This window comes from Diplotaxodon limnothrissa, linkage group LG8, assembly GCF_057381915.1.
Source record: "Diplotaxodon limnothrissa isolate DT_005_m linkage group LG8, D_limnothrissa_male_GT1.1, whole genome shotgun sequence".
Taxonomy (NCBI): domain Eukaryota; kingdom Metazoa; phylum Chordata; class Actinopteri; order Cichliformes; family Cichlidae; genus Diplotaxodon; species Diplotaxodon limnothrissa.
In genome coordinates, this window is record NC_140603.1 from 661,032 (window position 1) to 682,033 (window position 21,002).

The following is a 21,002-nucleotide window of genomic DNA, read 5'->3' on the forward strand; positions in this document are numbered from 1 at the left end:
GGTGACAGCTGATATCATATGGAGCATATGAAATATGGTCTCCAGCACTTATAAAATCTCTATTCCAGGGGAGAAATGCACTTCCTGTTTCTCCACAACAACATGTAACAGGAGTGGGTTTCTGAACCTGAGGAGAAACAGCAGCAGCTGCTCGTGTTTCAGAAAGAAGCTGCCTGTAGATTTGATCATGTGTCTGTTAAACCATGAAGACAGAGTGTTTAGAGTTCACCAAAGCAAGTTGCTTTATTTACATGCAAACCTGTCAGTGATTGTTTCTGTCGCAGACACACCACTGTCTGCTCTGATTCACACCCACAGTGTACGCTGATGACCCAGCTGATCTCTGTGGTAAAGCAGATACTTTCTCGGGGATGAAGCATGTTTTGAAGCTGCTCGCGTGGAAGCCACCGTGGTCTGCTGCAACAGTGTTTGTGTGCGACTGTCCTCGTGTGCACAGAGACGGATGAACACCAGAGAGAATTACACACGACAGGACAAAACCTGAAACCTCCCACTAGAAGGACATGAAGATGTACTGAAGGACAACAAGACTGGAACAATGATGGGGACACATTTTAACTTTATAAAGGATTTATTCACGAGTACGTGAATTTATGTTGGAGTTCTAACCCACTGATCAGTGTTACTTCCTCATGCTCCTCAGGTTGGTTCTTCGTCTTTCTGTGGATTCTGTTAGTTCACTTTTGTGACTCTAGTTTAGCTTCAGGTTTATTAGTTTCCTCCACGTGTCTCCATGTGTCTTTACCTTTTTGTCCATGGTTCGTCCGTCTTTGTGTCTGTGTCAGTGTTACGTTTCCTGTTTTATTTTGACAGTCCCTTACTGTGACTCTGTCCAGCTGTGTCCCCTGTGGTGTCCACTCTGCCTCGTCCCCTCGTGTGTGTTTAAGGCCTCGTGCTGTATGCTCCTGTGTGTTCTGTGTCTCTGTAGTTTCTTCAGTTATTGGATCTGACAGAGTGTGTGAGAGCGCAGCAATAAAGGTGTAACGCTCCTTAAAATCATGAATATTCCTCCCTGAAACTCTCACGTGGGTTCAACACGTTTGATTTCTGTTCAGGTTTTTGCTGGTCAGGGTTTGTTTTCTCCTTCTGCTGCGGTGCATATGTGCATGAAAACAATCACATCTTATTCAGTAACCTGTTTGTTGTATAGCTTCATTGTCGGTCAGTCATAGTTGTCCTGTTGTGTTATTCGAGTTCTGCTTCCTGCTCAGTTTGATGGACTGTGTGGTTCAGCTCCAGTTTCAGGTTTTTGGTCCCTTGAGTGTTTCTTATCCGTCCTGTCTCTGTCTCGATTGTCTCTGTCCTGCAGTGTTTTTGTCTTTGTGTTCATGTTTACTGTGAGTGTTCTTGTGTTTGTGGCCTGTGTCCTCCTTTGCTGGTGTGTGTTTGCTGTTGTTTTCTGTCTGATTGTCTTCATTACATCCATCAGAGTCTCGTTCCCTTCCTTGTCCCACTCTTCTCTCTTTTTTGTGTTGTCCGTGATGCTCGTGTGTTACTCCCAGTGTGCCAGCTGCTGGGAGCTCTGGTCTGGGCTTGTCCTCAACATCCATCTCAGTCTTTAACATTGTAGTTTCTGATCTTGCTGATCCTGGCAGGGACTGCAGGTCTGTTGGTCTTGGTAGTGCTTGGCAGTGTTTTAGACTGGCTCCTGCTTTGCTGGACCTCAGTCTGGGGCTGGCTGGGAATCACACCACTACCATGCACCATCATCTGGACTCCAGAGCCACCAGACTGTCTGCTCCTGAGCCCACGTTCACCTTTTGGAGAGACAAAAGAAGTTGACTTACAACTGTTTCATTTGTTGAATTCAGATCCAAAAACACACTAACAGCAGCACAGGTCACTGCGATTCGCTGCAGTGACGTGTCGGTGCAGGTTGGTCCAGTGCAGCCTATTAATGCGTGCCATGTCTATGATCTATAAACTGTTCAAAGACATCATAACTCCCACGAGTTTCAACCAGCTGTTCATTACCTGGTTTGGTTACAGATGCTACAAGTGTATTTATGACATGTGTGCTCAGCTCAGCTAAAGTGATGCTTCCCATATATATATGTACCACATAATGCCTAAAATGAATAAAAGGATTCTGTTGCTGATTTTTATGCAGTTCTGTTGACAAACAACAACAACAGTACAAAGTTCAACCTCTCCCTGACTCGTGCTGCCATTCCCACCAGTCTGACGCCCTCCACCATCATTCCCATCCCCAAAACGACGTGAGACCTCACGTCTGTACTCACGAAGCACATCCCCATGACAGTGACACCAAAGGCAGACATTCATCATCACTGAAATGAGCTGTCAGGGCTGAACAGAAGGAAATAAACGGTAAGTGGACGCGTTCTTATTTAGCACTGTTCTGCTGTAACTGAGCACTCAGTGCTTTCTGCAATCTCATCCATCCACACAAGCACTTTAAGCACTTTCTATCTAACATTCACGGAGTAACTTGGGCCCAGCCTGTTGCCCAACGATATTTCACATGAAGACTGGAGACGACCTGCTGGATGGACAAGAAGATTTGTGGCTGTGGTCCGAGTTAGAGATGGTCTGTAGCTCGATGTGTCTGTACCTTCCTGTTCATCATGACCTCCTCTACCTGCTGAACCACCCAGAAACATTGGCTCAAATAAGTTTATTATGTCTATTTTTTTATGTTTAAGGACAACAGATGGAAATTAGCCTTTGGCTATAATCTGGCATGTTTACATTCATGTAATTGTTTTGTTTTTTTTACATTTATGTTCATTAACATGCACTGTCCTAAATAAATAAATAATTAAATAAGTCATCAGTCTCAGAGTTCACTGTTGGATGTCGGTAAAGACAGAAGATAGACTCACGTTTCTCCCACAGTGGAACTGTACACAAGAAAGCAGCACTGTTGCTTTAACAGCTATCACAGACATCTCTAACTCATCCTTTATCAACACATCATTCAAACTTTGTGCTTTGTTTTTCTGGTTTCACAATTATTGACTGCTATGATGCCAATCACTGCAAGTCAGCTTTATCTGGTTGGGAAATTGTTCCCTGGAGCGCTGACAGAGACCAGGCCACACGTTGAGCAACAGCTGATCTGTCGCTGACTCACACTGGGAGCAGAGTTTGTTTTATTCCAGTAACATAGAGTAACTGTACTTATGATCACAAACTAGATACAAAATGAGATGAAATGAATGTTTGTGATGCTGGCTGTGAACTTGTTTTGTCTTCTGCTACAAACTGACACTCAGTGCTCTGACTACACTACAGTGATGTGCAAAGACTGCGAGTACAGCGCATCGTGGGGAGGATGTGGATACCTTCTGAGTCCGTAAGTCCACGATCCAGAGTGTCCCACAGCATCGTTAATGAGCACAGCGATTCATGCGACACAGTCCTGGACAAGTGCAGCTGTGAGCGTGTCTAAAGAAGAAGAAGAGTTATTTTACACTACGGCTGTGCGAATCACAGATTTACTCTTCTGATGTTTACTACTTCATTAATATATACACACAAATGTGTACTTGCATTTACAGTATGCAGCATTTTTCTAGTGTTACTGAACCCACACATTTAACCACAGGCCATTTAGGAACACCACTCAACATAACAAGCATGTTAGAGGAGAACACAGCCATCCAGGCAGGGAGTGAACAGGCCAGCTGGGCTTGGCAGTGCATTAATGCATTCTTCAAGGCTCTCACCTCAGACGTGTCTCTGGGTTTGAGCCCATGGCAAGTGTTTGCAGTCCCTTTGAAGAAAGCCTGGCTCTTTGTTGGTGGGATGTGCTGTTCAGCAGCAGCAGAAGCTCTCTGCATCAGTGCATATTGCAGCTCCTGATGGCACAAACACACCAACACTGTATCCGGTGCAGCACAGACACGGACGTGTTCTTATTAAAGTAAAGCACATACTTTCCCCTCAAGTAAAAACGTCAGATTTTTAATTTGAACACATTTGCACAAAGTGCCGCCTGCACTCATGTGTCAGTGTGATACTGAGGGATGGAGACCACGGCATTTGTATCCATTTCAAATGACATCTACAACAAAGTAACACATTCAAACCTCTGTAAACCTGCTGGAGAAGAGGACGAGGACGAGCAGATACCTGAGTGGTGAGCTGGTACTGCAGCTGTTCCACAGCAGAAAGGCGGCCATGGTGGTCTCCTAGTTTCTCTGTGGGGGTGTCCTTCTCCAGCCCCCCCGGTGCTGTTGGACACAGAGATATTTAAGGACCTCTGACTGCTTCATTTTTCATGAGTCTGTCTGTAAACACCACAGAATATATCATCCACCTGTGGAAACAAACACCACACATGCATGCTAATAATAGTCCATACGCGTAGAGTCTGAATCACTTTTCTTGTAACTTTTCCCACTGCAGCCCCACACAGTACTGCTGTGTCTGAATCCATCCAGTAATAAAACGTTCTCATGCAGTCGCTGCAGAACATTTGATATACGTGTGACTCCACAATCCTGGAACTCTAAATGCTTTTGCTGTCGTTTGCTGTCTCCTCAAAAAGGCCCTGAGTCGCTGTTTTACATTCCTAAAAGGAGGAAACAGCAGGAAAGCCCACGTCAGTGCCAACAGGAACTGAATAAAAGAAGGCTAACTGGTCAGGTGGAGTGATGTCAGACTGATCTGAGATGATGACGATCAGGTACGTGCTGTTCCTAACTGTGTGATTTCACCTGCAGTATCTGAACTCACAGGTGCTGGAATCACATTCCTTCTCTAAAGGAAACTTCATTATGTCCTTTATTACCTCCTTTAGCATACAATTAACCGGAGCATTCTTTACAACAGGAGAGTAAATAATCCCCACAATTCATAGCGGCACACCATCCGACTATTCTTAAGAGGAAAAGTGTGACTGTGCAGGTCCAGTTTGATTTTGTACTGCCAGCGTCTCAGTTTGTCCTTAAATTCATTTATGCTTCCAGTAAACTGGGCTGGGCTGCAGCCTCCCAGCACAGCCACCCTGCTGTGCTGTACCGGGGTGTGCAGTGACGGGTGTGTAACTCTACCCTGCCGTCCGTCGGCGGCGATCTGGGCACGGAGGCGGTTGCCCAGCGCTATCAGCTGCTGTTTCTCTCTGCTCAAACGGGCGATGCAGGACGCTGCCTGCTTCAGCCTGACGCGAAGGAGCTGGGGGTCATTTTTAGCAGGATGGACGCTCTTAAACACGCCACACATCAGAGCTGGTTTCACATACTTGCTGTCTCCTTGGAGCTGCTGCACCAGTGTCCTCTGAAAAGATGATGATGAAACCATTTTGTGCTTTCTAACAGTGATAGGTAGGGTTAAGCAGATCAGTGGCTCCACCTCCACTGACAGATCAATAAACCTCCTGTAGTACCTGCTGTGTGATGTCATTGGAAGCTGACTCCACACGTGTCACAGCGGGGCACCTGCCACGTTCATCCAGACACGAACCACCTGAGGACCCACGGCACAAATATGATGCAGTGATATGAGGGAGACAATGTGACCAACAAACGTCAAAGATACAGGTTTCAGTGACTGTGGAAGATGAACATGTTCAACAGCCACAAACACCTCTGCTGCTTAACGCCTTATGTTCCTCTCTATCATCTACTTACAGTGTTTGTGTTAGCTAACGTAATGTTTTGGGGTTATATGGAGGAAATTAACAGTATGAATAATACCAGCTTGATTTTCAGGCTGTGATCTGCCTGGATTGATGTGTTGTGGGTCCTCCATGGCTGAAACCAGGCCTGACAGTCCTGTGACACCTCCTCGCTGCTCCTCGAGGTGCTTACCTGACAGGTGCACCTCCTGCTCCAGAGGCTGACGGGAGTCTGAGTCCAGTTTTACAGAGAAGGAGAAGGAGTGTTAAAGTTTAGCTTAACACTCAGATTATCCAAAGCTATTATTTTATACATTAAAATGAAAAACAGAAAACAAGTTCATGATAATTCTAAGCTTTTCTTTCTTACATGCGATGAGCAGAGTGTCTGTGGCTGTAAGTTCAACAAAAGCATGTTTAACAGAAGAATCAGCAGCAGTGATGTGGGTCACTGGGTCAAATCTATCTTAGCATGTGGAGCCCACTGAAAGGGTTTGCGTGTATAGTTTGTCACAGTGATGCAGAAACTCATCAAGGTTTGTATACAGAGCCAGACAGCACCTGCTGTGTTGCCTTTGGAGGCTGAAGATTCCTGATACGGAGGTTGCACTGGTGCCTCAGCATTAGGTAAGACTAGGAGATGGCCGAGACCTTCCATGTCCTTTCTCATCTGGGTAACCACAGCACGCAGGGCGCTGTTCTGCTCCTGTAGACGCCGGATCTCCACCGATGCCAGAGAATCCACCTTTGGAGTGAGACCCTGTGGATTTAGATGGTTTTATGTCGTGTAAGTGATGTTTCACAGGAAGAAGAACAGGAATTGGAAATTTGCATTATTGTGTGTTGAATGTTCAGATCAAAAATACACAAAACGATGAGACTGCAGGGACACCAACAACACAACAATAACTATAAATCTGCTTCCATCAGTACTGAACAGGACTATGCAGAGCTCTGTGCCGCTCTCAGACATGTGCATCACTGTACAGCTTTTTAACCATAATTGTGCAAATTTATGGGTAACAAAATTACAAATGTTTTGAGCAAAGTGTATATTTATCCTAAATGTACCTGTAATACCTACAGCATGTTCTAATCGCTCTAATAGGATATTATGGTCGACAGTATCGAACGCTGCACTGAGGTCTAGCAGGACAAGCACAGAGATGAGTCCACTGTCAGAGGCCATAAGAAGATCATTTGTAACCTTCACTAAAGCTGTTTCTGTGCTGTGCTGAGCTCTGAAACCTGACTGAAACTCTTCAAATAAACCTCTGCAGATGATCTGTTAGCTGTTTGACAACTACTCTTTCAAGGATGTTTGATATGAAAGGAAGGTTGGAGATTGGCCTATAATTAGCTAAGACTGCTGGGTCTAGAAGATCCTCAGTCATCAGTGATGTACAGGACAGTAAATTACTGCCACCTTGTGGCCACAACAGAAATGAGCATCTGTGAAAGTCAACCCAGTACAGTGATTCTGACAGATGTCCCACTTTAATAATCACATGCACCCTCAGATGGTGTATTCAAACCCAGGACCTTCTTGCTGTGAGGTTAATCACTGCACCACCGTGCAGCCCTTCTATTAGCTTCTTGTATTCATCTGAAAGTCCCATCATCATAATGAGCCAGCATGTTGTAGGCAATGAGAGCACGGCAGAAATCAATAGCAAAACTACCGCTATCCAAGCCGAGCCACCGGTGTGGCTGAAACCCAGGGATCCAGCTCACTGGAGGCGGTCTCAGCGCTCCTGAAAGAGGTGTTTTGGCTTGACAGGGAAGTCCGCGTGGAAAGATTTCATCGTAGTCTGACTCAACGGAGACACGGGGATACCCCACAAGTTATCATTGCTAAATCAAACAGCAAAGGAGATGCCGTGGACATCCTCAGGAGTGTGCGCAGAGGTAAACTACTCTTCAACGGAAACCCAATCGCCATATTCCCCGACTACACGGCAGGGTGGCGAAAGTCAGGGCAGCTTTCACTGCGTGAGGAAGATACTCCACGATAGACTGGGAGTCCACATCCTGTACCCTGCCAGATTTCCTGTCTCTTACAACAACGTTGAAAAAGAGTTTGTGGATGCTGCCAAAGCCATGGATTATGTCAAGGAAAACATACTTTCTCCAGCAGGTGGTGAACTATGATGGTCTTATCTCCTGGACCAAGGTGGAAGGTAACTCGGAGTTCTTTACTTCAGTAAGCTACATCACAGAGCTTAGTTGCAAGTTGTGCAGGCCTGAGTTCCACTATTGTTCTAGCAGACAGCACTGAGACCTGTTGGTTGCACTGAGACTGCTCGCAGCAATTCTCCCCGAACTTCAGTTCATCATTTCATATGAAGTCATAAGTTATAATGTCAAAGGCCTCCACAGCCCCGTTAAAAGAGGTAACACTAGGTCAGCTACAAAGTTTCAATTGTCACATATGTCTGTGAAGGTTCTCAGTCATCCAGGTCATCGTAGTCAAAGGAGCTTGCAAAGAAAAGCGTCTGGACTTCTTTAAGTTGCTTGAAGACGTTTCACCTCTCATCCGAGAAGCTTCTTCAGTTCTAAGGTCAAATGGTGGAGAGTCCCAGATATAAACCTAGTGGGAGTGACCCCCCACAGAGGGACAAAAGGACCCCCTGATCCTCTAATCGCCTGAGCCAAGGTGTGAAACTGGGTGTGGGTCCCAATCAGCCAGAGTTTCGGGTGTGTTCATTGTGAAACCTGGCCCCACCTTATCATGCGAATTCCTGAGGTCAGATGGCCCAGGATGTGAGTGGGCGTTAAGGCGTCTGGGAAGGGATCTCAAAACTGGATTATAGATGGCAGAGAGTTGGTGTCGTAAACCCCGCCTCTGTTCAAAGATGGTCGCTCACAGTGGACATAGATGCTTCTTTCACTCCTCTTTCAAACCATCTGTCCTCTCTGTCCAAAATGTGAACATTGGCATCCTCGAAAGAGTGACCTTTGACCTTTAGATGCAGATGGACTGCTGAGTCTTGTCCTGTGGAGGTGGCTCTTCTGTGTTGTGCCATGCGCTTGTGAAGTGGCTGTTTGGTCTCTCCAATGTAGAGGTCTGAGGTCACATAGCTTTTTTACAGGAGACACATTTATCTGATGTTGAGCATGACAAGCTAAAAAGGTCGTGGGCACAACAAGTGTTTTATTCATCTCACAAATCTGGCAGGAAAAGAGGGGTGGCTATCCTAAAGACCCAGATGGAAGGTACATTATGGTCAATGGCTCCATCGATGGAGTATTGGTTTCTCTCTTCAATATTTATGCCCCTAATGAGGATGAGCCAAAGTTCATACAATTTTTAATGTTCTGGTATTTTACTGCTTGGAGTGATTTTGACTGTGTCTTGTCACCTTACATGGACAAACAACCAAGCTCTAAAAGTCATGTGTCTCACATGAGTAAAGCTCTAAAACACTTAACAACTGAACTGGGACCAACTGATGTTTGGAGAAATAGGTTTCCTAGAGTCAGAGGTTATACTTCTTACTGGCATAGACATGCATCCTATTCCAGGATAGATTTATTTTTTACCTCCAAAACAGAAGAACATAGAATTAACAATATTGGAATTTTACCAATTACACTATCTGACCATGCACCGCTATCACTCTCATGGGACTTAGGATTGACACCAAAACTAAAACTTTGGCCTCACTCCTAAATGATAGCGAGTTTTGTGAGTTCATACATCCATCCATTCACTTCCACTTATCCTTTTCAGGGGCGCTGGAGCCTATCCCAGCTGTCATAGGGCGAGAGGCGGGGTACAACCTGGACAGGTCGCCAGTCTGTCGCAGGGCCAACACACAGGGACAGACAACCATTCACACCTAGTGGCAATTTGAATTATCCAATTAACCTATCCCCACAAGCTGCATGTCTTTGGACGGTGGGAGGAAGCCGGAGTACCCGGAGGGAACCCACGCAGACACGGGGAGAACATGCTAACTCCACACAGAAAGACCCCGGCCTGATGGTGGAATTGAACTCAGGACCTTCTTGCTGTGCGGCAACGGTGCTAACCACTGTGCCACCGTGCTGCCTGAGTGAGTTCATACATACTGAATTAAATATTTACTTAGAATTGAATACAACTCCGGAGATATCGCCCTTAACTCTATCAGATTGCACCAAGGCATACATTAGAGGTTGCATAATATCATTTGCAAGTGCCAGAAAAAAAAAGGGAGGCCAGGTGGTGTGAATTGGAGGCCAAAATAAGGCACCTCGAGCAATAACACACAAAAACCACAGACAGCCGACTAGCTGTCCGATCTGAAAGTGCTGCGTAGTGAGATTAATAGTTTAATTAACAATAAAATTGAGGGCAATTTAAGATACATTAAACAAAAGTATTAGGAACAAGGTAGTAGGGCTGGTAGAGTGCTGGCAATAAGACTCAGGAAACAGCAATTCTGTAATATGGTCCAAAAGCTGAGATCGAATCAAACCCTAATTACTAAACCAAACCAAATTGGCAAGTTGCTTTGCCAATTTTTTCGAGTCATTATATAAAAATTCAGATACATGCAAGGATGACAGTACACTGTCTGATTTCTTAGAAAAGATCAATCTAAGAACACTGCTGGAATCGGTAGCAAAAGAGTTAGATGAACCAATTCAGGAACAAGACATTTTACAGGTGATTTCAAACCTTAAAACTAAAACAAGTCCTGGCCTGATGGTTTTATTAATGATAAAGACTTTAAGGAAAAAGTCGCCCCCTTATTACTAAAAGCTTACCCCTGCGCTCTGCGCAGAAGGAAATTGGGTTAAGGCTGCTGACCTTTGCAAGCGCCATCTTACCCTTTCGACCATACATACCTGTACATGACACAAACATCACACGGGGTAGACAGGTCAGAGAGGTATAACTATGGAAAATGCACCACATGAGGAAAGACGAGGAGAAAAAAGAACTCCGCCCAGACTGAGCTGGGAAAAACCACCTCAGCACGTGGCTAAACACTGAGAAGACAATATGATCATTGGAATCCCTGCTTTTCTCTAACATTTCACTTAAGATGTGCATATGGGGGAATGGACAAGGGTCACACTAAAGATTTGGCGTAGAATCAAACAAACATTTGGTCCAAAAGAAATTTTAATTGTATCAAGCCTTTCCAACCTGCAGGGTTTTTGTCCTATTATGGAAGACCCTGGCTTCAGAGCATGGTCAAATAACGGGCTTCATAAACTTTGTCATGTTGTGAGGAATGGGCACCTGAGTTCAACAGCTGAGAGGTCAGTTTCTACAGAGCCCCTCTGATGACATGGTCCAAAAAATAAATAAATTGTGGCCACAAAATACTATTTCGTGGGCACGAAATGCTAATTTGTGGGCACGAAACACTTGACCGATAACCGTGATCCTTCCCAGGCCCTTGCAGTTGGTTGACAATAAAATCTATCCCAGCGTCCAGGTCATACTTACGTCTGTAAAGCAACTGGGCTTGCAGTATCCTGTTTTAACGTCTCTCCGTAATAATGGTTCCTTGCATTGCAGGCTTTTCAAAATGTATTTGTAGCTCATTCCCAGCCTAAAATAAAAGTCAATCATACCGTCTCTGCCCACGGTGTGTAGGTTTAGCCTACTCTCATGCTTATGTCTCTACGCAGCTGTCCAGGATTGTATCAATATGATGTGCGCACGTTATCTATTTTGTTGCCACAAATGCAGAATTCGTTGCCACGTTTTACCCAATTCGTGCCCACAAATGAGCATTTCGTGCGCACGTTATACTATTTCGAGTGCACGAAGTAGTATTTTGTGGCCACAATTTATTTATTTTTTGGACCATGTCATCAGAGGGGCTCCAGAAGTTTCAGCTTCCTTCTTCTGACTTTTTTTTAGATTTTTGCAGCTAAGAAGTTTTTTGACAAAACATAAAGAATGGAAGCAAGTTTGGAGCCCTCACCCATCGAGGAAATATCTCTAAAAATATTTCACAGTAATTCCTCCCCAAAATTGATTAGTAATTTCTATCATGCATTTATGAGTTTTAATACAAGTGCAACTTTGTATATTAAGGCCAGGCGGGAAGCTGAGCTTGGCACTCAAATCTGAGAGGAGACTTGGGAAGAAGAGTTCAGTGAGGCCCATCTGGTGACTAATTCTGGGCTGTGGAGAGAATTTAAAGGGAAGGTGGTCATGAGATATTTTAGACCCCCCAGAGATCGTTGCTAAAATGAACCAACTCCTGACACTTGTTGGCGAAATTGTGGTACTCACTTAGGAACCCATTCACACATATTCTGGTCATGTCCATTGGCTCCGTTTGGAAGGACATATTTAAAGCTCTCAATAGTTTCCCAACAACCGTTAACAAAAGACCAACAGTTAGCCATGTTAGGGGTACTACCAAATGGTTTTACAGGAAACAATAAAGAGTATCTCTTGAGAATCTTGCTTACAGCAGCACTAAAGTGTATCATCATTAAATGGTTAAATCTTGATTGATAAAATAAGAGAGATTTATCAGATGGAGGGAATAACACATGCTCTGCAGATGCAGAGAGGATTGTTCAGTGATGACCCATACATGCTTATTGTTTCAATAATCCAGCAGAGGTTCACTCTGTTCATTTATTGCTACTAAGATTGCCACGTCTTATTAATATTATTTGAAGTTTTTTTTAATTTAACTTCTACATTGCTGCCCTGTTCCTGTATCTGTTCAACTTGTGAACATTGACAAGTATAAGTTGCAAGGTTGTAAATTATAATAGAAAATGGGTTTTAAAAAAAGCTGAATGACAGCAGGAGCTCTGTTCCAGCACGCTTTGGCTGAGCAGCCAAGCCGTAGACTGATATTAGTGTGTGGTTAAACATGTGCTCACCTGTACAGCCTGATCTTGCTCCCTGCTAGTGGACTGGAGCAAGACGGTCAGATCATGCAGCTGCTGCTCTCTCTCCATCAGCTCAGCTTTAGCCTGACACATGAAAACTGTGTTACATTCATAAAACATCCTGGGCTTTGAAACCAGCAGCTCTCCTCTGTCAGTGTGCTGAAACTGAAACAGGTCACTGTTGAGGGGGGGTGGGGGCCACCCGAGCCTGCTGCCATTACCAGCAGGTTTGCTGTGTCTCCCAGCACATCAGCATGGAGGAGATTCGGGAGATGGACAGTTACTCTAGGAGAGCTGAAGGGCTGTAGCAGGTCCTGAACCCCTCAGCAGGTCTGCTTCTGCACAGGAATGGGATGACTGGCACTAGCCATAGAATACCAGTATTGGCAGATCCACCCTGTGTTTTTCACAGATGAAAGAAGCTTCACCCTGACCACAGGTCACACGTGAAAGAAGCTGTGGAGAGCGTTATGTTGCCTGCAACATTGTTACAGACACCATCACATTATGGGGAAGGACTTTCATGTAGGGATTGGTACCAAAGTACCATCAGGGTGTACACCTCACCCCTGGCGTCGTTGCCCACCTCTCAATTTTAAATACACGTAGACATTGAGGGCTAGCAGGAGGGACCATGCGCTTACCTGCTGCTCTCTGGCAGGTAGCTCCATGCCCTCCTGGGTTTTAATTGCACCTTAGAACACACATGCATCAACACTACAATGAGCGGGTGGAGGGAGGTTTGGAGTCTTCTCTCACCCCCATTCTCTGCGACCTGCTGGAGCGGGGGGGCTAGGAGGAGGAGTTGGCTGTCCGACTGCGGTCTGGAGTGTGGGGCCTCCCTGCTGCTGCGGAGTCGGGGCGGTCTGCTTCTCCCCACCGCAGGGAAAAGGGTAACACCACCTGGGTCTGGGTGCAGTTCCCCCCTCCAGGGGCAAGGGTACCTAGACCCGGTTCGTAGAGTACGCTTGGGGAGTGTGATCGTGTGTACAGCGTCTCTTTATGTCTGTCTCCACGTTGGTTGAGTGTGGAGTAAGTGCATATGAGAGCATGAGGGTGGGAATGGATGTTTGTATCTGTGTGTGCCTGTATGTCTGTGTCTATATGTCAGGTTGGGTGTCAGGCGCCACCTCCCTGGGGACATCTCAGGCCCTCCAAGGTTTGGAGGCCTATCTCCACCCACCACCACTTCCCCTGCCAGTGGCAGACGCCCTCAGACATCGGTGCGTTGGTGGTTCTTTGTGTCCGGGGATGGGCGTCCAGGTACACACCGGCTCACTCCTTGGCGGCCGCTTATCGGGGCCTGGAGCCTGGGGCTCGCTCGGGCACTTCGGAGGTGGGGTGCCCCCGGCCTCTCGGCCTGGGGCTCGGTCACTCAGGCACGGCTGGCTGCCGGCGGAGCTCACGGGCGCGTCACTGCAACTCCCCCTGGCTTCTGCTCCGCGGCTGCTGAGTGAGCCCTCATCTGGGACTCTCCTCAGCTCTTTCTGGGACAGTGGCGCGGCTGCCCCTCTGTTGGTCTTCCTTGGTCTCTTGTGTTCTGGGGGCCTCTGGATGTCTGGAGTTTTGATCTCCTCCATACCTGCTTCATGCCCTGGAGGACGGGGCTGTGGCCCCCCCACACCCTCTAGCAGATCATTACATGAAGGAACCTTTTAAAAAAAAAAAAAACAAGCGCGTCCATGCTCACAGGTGTACACACGGGTGATCACAAACTACACCCTTTTTGGCTCCTACCTCAAAGCACACTGTGTTCTGTTGATCTTATGTGCTGCACAATAATGTTTAATATTTAGTATTTACTGTCATATTCCCATATATCATTGTGATGTTGTTTATTCTATTACTCTTGTTCTCTTCTGCTTGCTTTCTTTTTTCTTTCTCAGCAGGTGATCCAGGTGATTGATATATGCATTTTTTTTCTCTGCCCGTTCTGTTGGTTTTTGTCTTTTGCCCTTCTCCCCCGTCCCTCTTCTCAGCTGTTTCTCTTTCCCTCTTTCTTTCTCCCCTTCTTTCCCCCAGTCAAGTCTGTCCCGTATTCAGTAAATGAAAATAAAATAAACAATAAAAGGTGAATCAAATGGACCATTACGGCAAGGCTGGGATGGTCAGTTTGGTAAAGTAAATCCGTTGGGCATCTTTGTTTGCCTTTAGACAACAATTCTGATGCAAAAGAGCCAAACGGGACAGGCAAAAAAAAAAGGAAAAAAAAAAACAAAAAAAAAGGGATTGGTAAGGACATCTTGATTACATCTTGGGATGAAATCCTTGTACCAGTGTCAGACCCTACGCTGGTGCAGTGGGTCCTGATGTAAATTCAGTAGGACACCTCTGGGACATTATGTCGCGGCCCCAGAGACACTCCCAGGTTGCACCTCTGACTGTTCAGGAGCTCCATGATGCCCTGGGCCAGATCTGTTATCTCATCAGGAGCATGCCCCGATGTTGTCAGGCAACGTGAGGACCATACAAACTCCTCAGTATCATCTCTAACTGCTACAAGGAAATGTCATCCACACAGACTAGCCTGCTGCATCCGAATCTCTCTGTAATCATGTCCATCATTCAGTCCTTTCATTCCTAACACTACCATCAGTCTGTATGAGCGTAGATCTGATGTGTTCTCATTTCTCGTTTTTTAAATGACACCTGCTGACATGAACACGCGTGTAACAGAAAACACGTGAAAAAAAGTCTCTTTTTTCTGTCCTGCAGTGAACTGTCCAGCTTCCATCACTGCAGGTATTTCAGTTAGCATTAGTGCTAAAGTGCACACAGAGTCTATTGAATGGGTTGGGTTATGTGTGAGCCACTGACCTGGTCTCTGGCCTCGATCAGGTCTTGTATTAGCTGCTCATTTGCAAGGTAGTAGTCCGCCTTTACATCTTCAAAGCGTCGCTGCCATTCCAGCTCCATCTGCACGCTGTTCTTCTCCAAGACTTTCTCTCTGTTGAGGCCAGCTCTCAGATGCTGTTTGTACCTGACAGGAAATTATAAATACAAAGAGATGATGCCCATACTCCCTGTTTATTACTCCATTCAATGCATCAGGAAGGACCTCCATGGCACTCCCGACTTCGTATTTCTTCTTTCCCCCTCTCACCTTTCAGTCTGTTTCCTGCTCCGCTCCAGCTCAGTCCTTAGTGTGGTTTCTCTCTCCTGCAGGCTGATGATTTGTGTGTCTTTCAGGACCATTTCACTGGACACCTGCCTGACATACTCGTCCCACTGAGTCCACATTTGTGGCTGCTCTGTGTGAAACCTTTGAAAATGCAGACCGAATAAGACTAGTACTTAAAATATGGGCTATTATATTTTATATGTGATATTGCTGTGTGTTGGACTGAGCCTTAGGGAACATGGCGAGAAAAGGTGGCTGAGGAGGAGGACGTAAAATGAAATGCTGCTGTGAGAGAGACAGGAAGCTAATCCAGACACGCCCACGCCTCTCACGTGAGGGTCACTGTGATTAAGGCTCATGTGAGAATTTTAGCAGCTATGGTATCAGTTTCAAAATCCTAGGTCACTTCCTCGTTGAGTATTCATAATTCAATTCAATTCAATTCAGTTTAGTTTTATTTATACAGCACCAAATCACAACAGCAGTCACCTCAAGGCGCTTTATGTTGCACAGTAGATCGTACAATAATAGATACAGAGAAAAACCCAACAATCATATGACCCCCTATGAGCAAGCACTTTGGCGACAGTGGGAAGGAAAAACTCCCTTTTAACAGGAAGAAACCTCCAGCAGAACCAGGCTCAGGAAGGGGCGGGGCCATCTGCTGTGATTGGTTGGGGTGAGAGAAGGAAGACAGGATAAAGACCTGCTGTGGAAGAGAGACAGAGGTTAATAACAGATATGATTCAATGCAGAGAGGTCTGTTAATACATAGTGAGTGAAGAAGGTGACTGGAAAGGAAAAACTCAATGCATCATGGGAATCCCCGGCAGTCTACGTCTATTGCAGCATAACTAAGGGAGGATCCAGGGTCACCTGGTCCAGCCCTAACTATATGCTTTAGCAAAAAGGAAAGTTTGAAGCCTAATCTTGAAAGTAGAGATAGTGTCTGTCTCCTGAATCCAAACTGGAAGCTGGTTCCACAGAAGAGGGGCCTGAAAACTGAAGGCTCTGCCTCCCATTCTACTTTTAAATACTCTAGGAACAACAAGTAGAATAGAATAGAATAGAATAGCCTTTATTGTCATTGTACAGAGTACAACGAAATTGGAGTGCCACTCCCTTGGTGCAAGATTCAATAATAAATATAAATGTAAAATATAAAAAGTACAATAAAACTAGAAAGTGCATTTTCTGAAGAAACTGCAGTGTGAATGCTTGAATCTGAATGTATGCACTGAAATTAATTAATTACTGAATTTAAGTTAAAAATCTTGAATGAGATAAAAAAAAAACCCGAATTTAACCTGAAAACAAAAGTGCTGAACTGCTAAAAGCTGAAGGTTACACAGAAGAAGAAGTTGGAAAAAAGCTGAAAATGTTTTAATTGTAAATTAGAAAAACCTAAGAAATGAGAAAAGAACATTTAGAGTCAGAAAACATCTTTAAAAGGTCATATTCTTTGAATCACTGAATGACTAAAATGTGATCCCTCCACTTGGACCCACACAGTTTAAAAAGTTTACATCTCTGAGCTTTGAAAGACAAAATGTTGGAAAGAGAACAACGATGGCGACGTTTTGAGGGTAAAATGATGGCTGTAACACTGTGGACACAGCAGCAGTTGAAAGAGAAGTGTTTAAGATGAATCTTGGTACAGTGGCAGAGAGAGCTCGTTAAGCAGGCAGGTGTGAGCCTGGTTGCTATAGTGACCGCACCCAATGGCTCCATACACACGTACACAGACATGCACCTCACTTTTGCTGCTTAAAATGAACAGAAAAGTCAGGCCGAAACAAATCGCTCCCAAATGAAAAGTAAAAGTCGTATTGACAAAATTCTTTCACTGTGAGCGGCAGCAATGTCTAGTCTACCTAATTCTCAGTTTTCATGCCTGTGGAGCTTATTATATGGACGTGGTGACAGTGGAAAGACACCATGCTCTTCTGATTTTCAAACGAACCTTCTGAGCCATTTTAACATTAGAGTCTATGGAAGAGTTGGAGGGAGGAGGCTGTGCATTGGTGACATTTATGAAAGAACCATAACACCTAGTACAATAGTAAACACATTGGATGAAAGAGGACAGCCATGGCTACGTTTTGAGGGTAAAATCATACCTGTAGAGCAAACGCTGTGGACACAGCAGCAGTTTTAAAAAAGATTTTAAGATTAATTTTTTTGCTCCTCTCACTCTAGCAGTTGAGCTGCCTCACTCTAGCCCCAACATTCCGTCCCATACACACCCATTATAAACTCTGAAACGGGTGAAAAAACATCATGAAACTTAAACTGGAACTGAAGAAAAAGTATAATAGATATTGAAAAGATAAATACAAGTTGAATAGTTGAATGTCTTGTCTTCGTTTTAAAGTTTGAATGGTGGCTCTATGTGAACGTATGTTGAAGTAGTAAGAGTTTAAAAATGAGTAAGTTGAATGAGAATTTGAAGGGTCTCCCCATTGAAATACATGGGAAATTTTTGTTGAATAAAGTTGAATAAAATTAAAAATATAAATGTTAAAAATGAGAAAAGTAGAAGCACACCATTCCAAAAGAAGAGGAATCTAATGGTGTTTGAATGGTTTTTCTAAGTTGAACGGTTTTGAAGGAGATAGTCGGCGAAAAACGTACGGAATAGAAAATAATAATAAAGATTAGAAGAACAATACTGTGAATGCTTTTCAAGCATTCACACTAATAATCGCAAGTACTCAAACAATAGTAAGTACAATATATACAGGATAGCAGCATAATATAATGACAGTATGAATAGCAGCATAATATAATGACAGTGACTGTATGGAATAGGTTCAATTGTTTTTGTGCTTATTTACTACGGTGATAGCTCTGGGAAAGAAGCTATCCCTGAATCTGTTTGTCCTGGTTTTATGTGACCTGTACCGTCGGCCTGACGGTAATAGTTCAAACAGTTGGTTGCTGGGGTGAGAGTGGTCCTTGATGATATTGCCAGCCCTGCTGAGGTACCGAGAGTTTGCAGTGACCTCCAGGCTGGGCAGAGAGCAGCCAGTGATCTTCTGGGCTGTGTTGATGACCCTCTGCAGTACTTTCCTGCCCGCAGCTGAGCACCCTGCATACCATGTTGTTATGCCGTACGTTAGGATGCTCTCTATGGTGGCTCTGTAAAATGTCACCAGCAGCCTCTCCTCCAGGTTGTTCCTCCTGAGCACTCTCAGAAAGTGGAGACGCTGCTGGGCCTTTTTAACCACCGCCGTAGTATTTGCAGTCCAGGAGAGGTCATCAGAGATCTGCACGCCCAGAAACCTCATGGAGAAACCATGAGGTTTCCATGAGGCCTGCAGAGCGAGAGCGAAGTGCTCCGATAGGGTGATATGGTACTACAAGGTCATTAAGATAAGATGGGGCCTGATTATTTAAGACCTTGTATGTGAGGAGCAGGATTTTGAATTCTGGATTTAACAGGAAGCCAAAACAGGAGAAATCTGCTCTCTCTTTCTAGTCCCTGTCAGGACTCTTGCTGCAGCATTTTGGATTAGCTGAAGGCTTTTCAGGGAGTTTTTAGGACTTCCTGATAATAATGAATTACAGTCGTCCAGCCTGGAAGTAATAAATGCATGAACTAGTTTTTCAGCGTCACTCTGAGACAGGATATTTCTAACTTTAGAGATGTTGCACAAATGGAAGAACGCAGTCTTACATATTTGTTTAATATGTGCATTGAAGGACATGTCCTGGTCCAAAATGACGCCAAGGTTCCTCACAGTGTTACTGGAGGCCAAGGTAATGATGAGCTCTGAAACCTGACTGAAACTCTTCAATTAAGCCATTCCTCTGCAGATGCTCTGTTAGCTGTTTGACAACTACTCTTTCAAGGATGTTTGATATGAAAGGAAGGTTGGAGATTGGCCTATAATTAGCTAAGACTGCTGGGTCTAGAGATGCTTTTTGACTACAGCCAGCTTGAAGGCCTGTGGTACATAGCCGGTTATTAGAGATAGGTTGATCATATTTAAGATCGAAGAATTAATTAATGGCAGGACTTCTTTGAGCAGTTTTGTAGGATTGGGGTCTAAAAGACACGTTGATGGTTTGGAGGAAGTAATTATTGAAGTTAACTCAGAAAGATCAATTGGATCATAATAACTTTATTACTTCATTAAACTCAATAGGTGCTGTTTACTCGTTTTACTGAGGCTACTGCTGGTTAGGGTTAACAAACACAGCTGACAAAAACACTGTTACTCCAAAGGCTACGGTGACTCACTGTTATTTCAAATTGAGGTTCTACAGAAGAGTTTGGCTCTGACTTACTTCTTATTGTGGTAGTCTCGCTCCACCTGTAATTTGTTCTCCATCTGTTTCAGCTCATCTCCACGATCTTTTATTCTGCAACACACACACACACACACACACACACACACACACACACACACACACACACACACACACACACACACACACACTTTTACATAGCTTTAAATAACATCACTCAAGTAAAGACAACTCCTCGCAGTTGCACTGAAATAAAACTTGTTAATGTAAAGCAACATGTAGAGCTCCTCAGTCATCCTCACAGCCTGTGGACCACTAGACCCTTCAATCAACAGCTTAAACATACTGTGAAACATATTTTTGCAAATGACATATTTCCTGATATCGTTCTAGAGCCCTGTCCTGGTTTCATTTGGGGATTGCATGTTATCTAAACAGGGACAATAGAGGTGCATGGAATCTAGTTTGCAGAGCTTGTTGCATTGAAAATTAAACAATGACATTTAAATATTTAGCAAAACCAATTTGTCTTTCCAGATCCAACGTCTTAGTGTCTATTGATAGCCCACAGACCTCTATTGTTTTCACTAGAGGCAGACGAATGTTTCAAAATGTGTGCAAATAAAGAGAAGTTCAAATCGAGTTCATCATGACAAAGAGAAACATGAAAAAGTGCTGATGAGCGTCCCACTCTGAACAGCCCGACTGCTGAGTAACTGCAAACACACGGCTACACTGGTCTTACTTCATTATTTCCAACACCAACATTGTTCTGGTGTTACACGTTCACATGTTTTCACATCATCCTTCTCAGAACATGAAACAAATATTCTCACATTATTACAGATTTCTATCAGACATGGAGCTGAAAGCTAGTCTAAGTTTAGGAGACAGACAGCCTCTACTTTAAAGATCAGCCTTCAATCGCTCTGATGAAGCCTGGAGTTTGGCTGGGTCAGCTATCCTGCTATGGCCTCAGGCTGCAGGCCGACTGCCTCCATGCACTGAGCGTTTCCTCTTCACTCACCTGTTTTCACTCATGCATTTCTATAGTTCACCTCTCTGTCCTCTCCTTACTGACCCTGCATCTGTAGGAGGACACTTCCTGTTGAAAGGGACTTCTTTCCTCGCAGTTGTCAGCGGGCTCATAGAGGATCATGT

The 21,002-nt window shown here is 44.5% G+C and overlaps 1 protein-coding gene across 1 annotated transcript; it reads right to left on the minus strand.

Annotated features, from left to right (window-relative positions):
• Positions 1 to 1,572: 1,572 nt before the first annotated feature.
• Positions 1,573 to 19,924, minus strand: ccdc57 (coiled-coil domain containing 57). The gene is made up of 12 exons (XM_085360300.1): positions 19,881 to 19,924; positions 15,570 to 15,728; positions 15,284 to 15,446; positions 12,458 to 12,550; positions 6,167 to 6,365; positions 5,685 to 5,837; positions 5,375 to 5,454; positions 5,043 to 5,265; positions 4,120 to 4,220; positions 3,714 to 3,845; positions 3,330 to 3,432; positions 1,573 to 1,778 (listed from the first exon to the last, which is right to left on the minus strand). The coding sequence occupies exons 1-12, from the start codon at positions 19,922 to 19,924 to the stop codon at positions 1,573 to 1,575; spliced, it is 1,656 nt and encodes a 551-aa protein (XP_085216426.1).
• Positions 19,925 to 21,002: the final 1,078 nt, after the last annotated feature.

Coding starts and splice junctions, on each gene's coding strand:
- ccdc57 (XM_085360300.1), bottom strand. CDS start 19,924: ATGGAGAACAAATTACAGGTGGAGCGAGACTACCACAATAAGAA. Junction 15,729..19,880: donor CGAGACTACCACAATAAGAA/GTAAGTCAGAGC, acceptor GCATTTTCAAAG/GTTTCACACAGAGCAGCCAC. Junction 5,455..5,684: donor ACAGCCTGAAAATCAAGCTG/GTATTATTCATA, acceptor GTGGGTCCTCAG/GTGGTTCGTGTCTGGATGAA.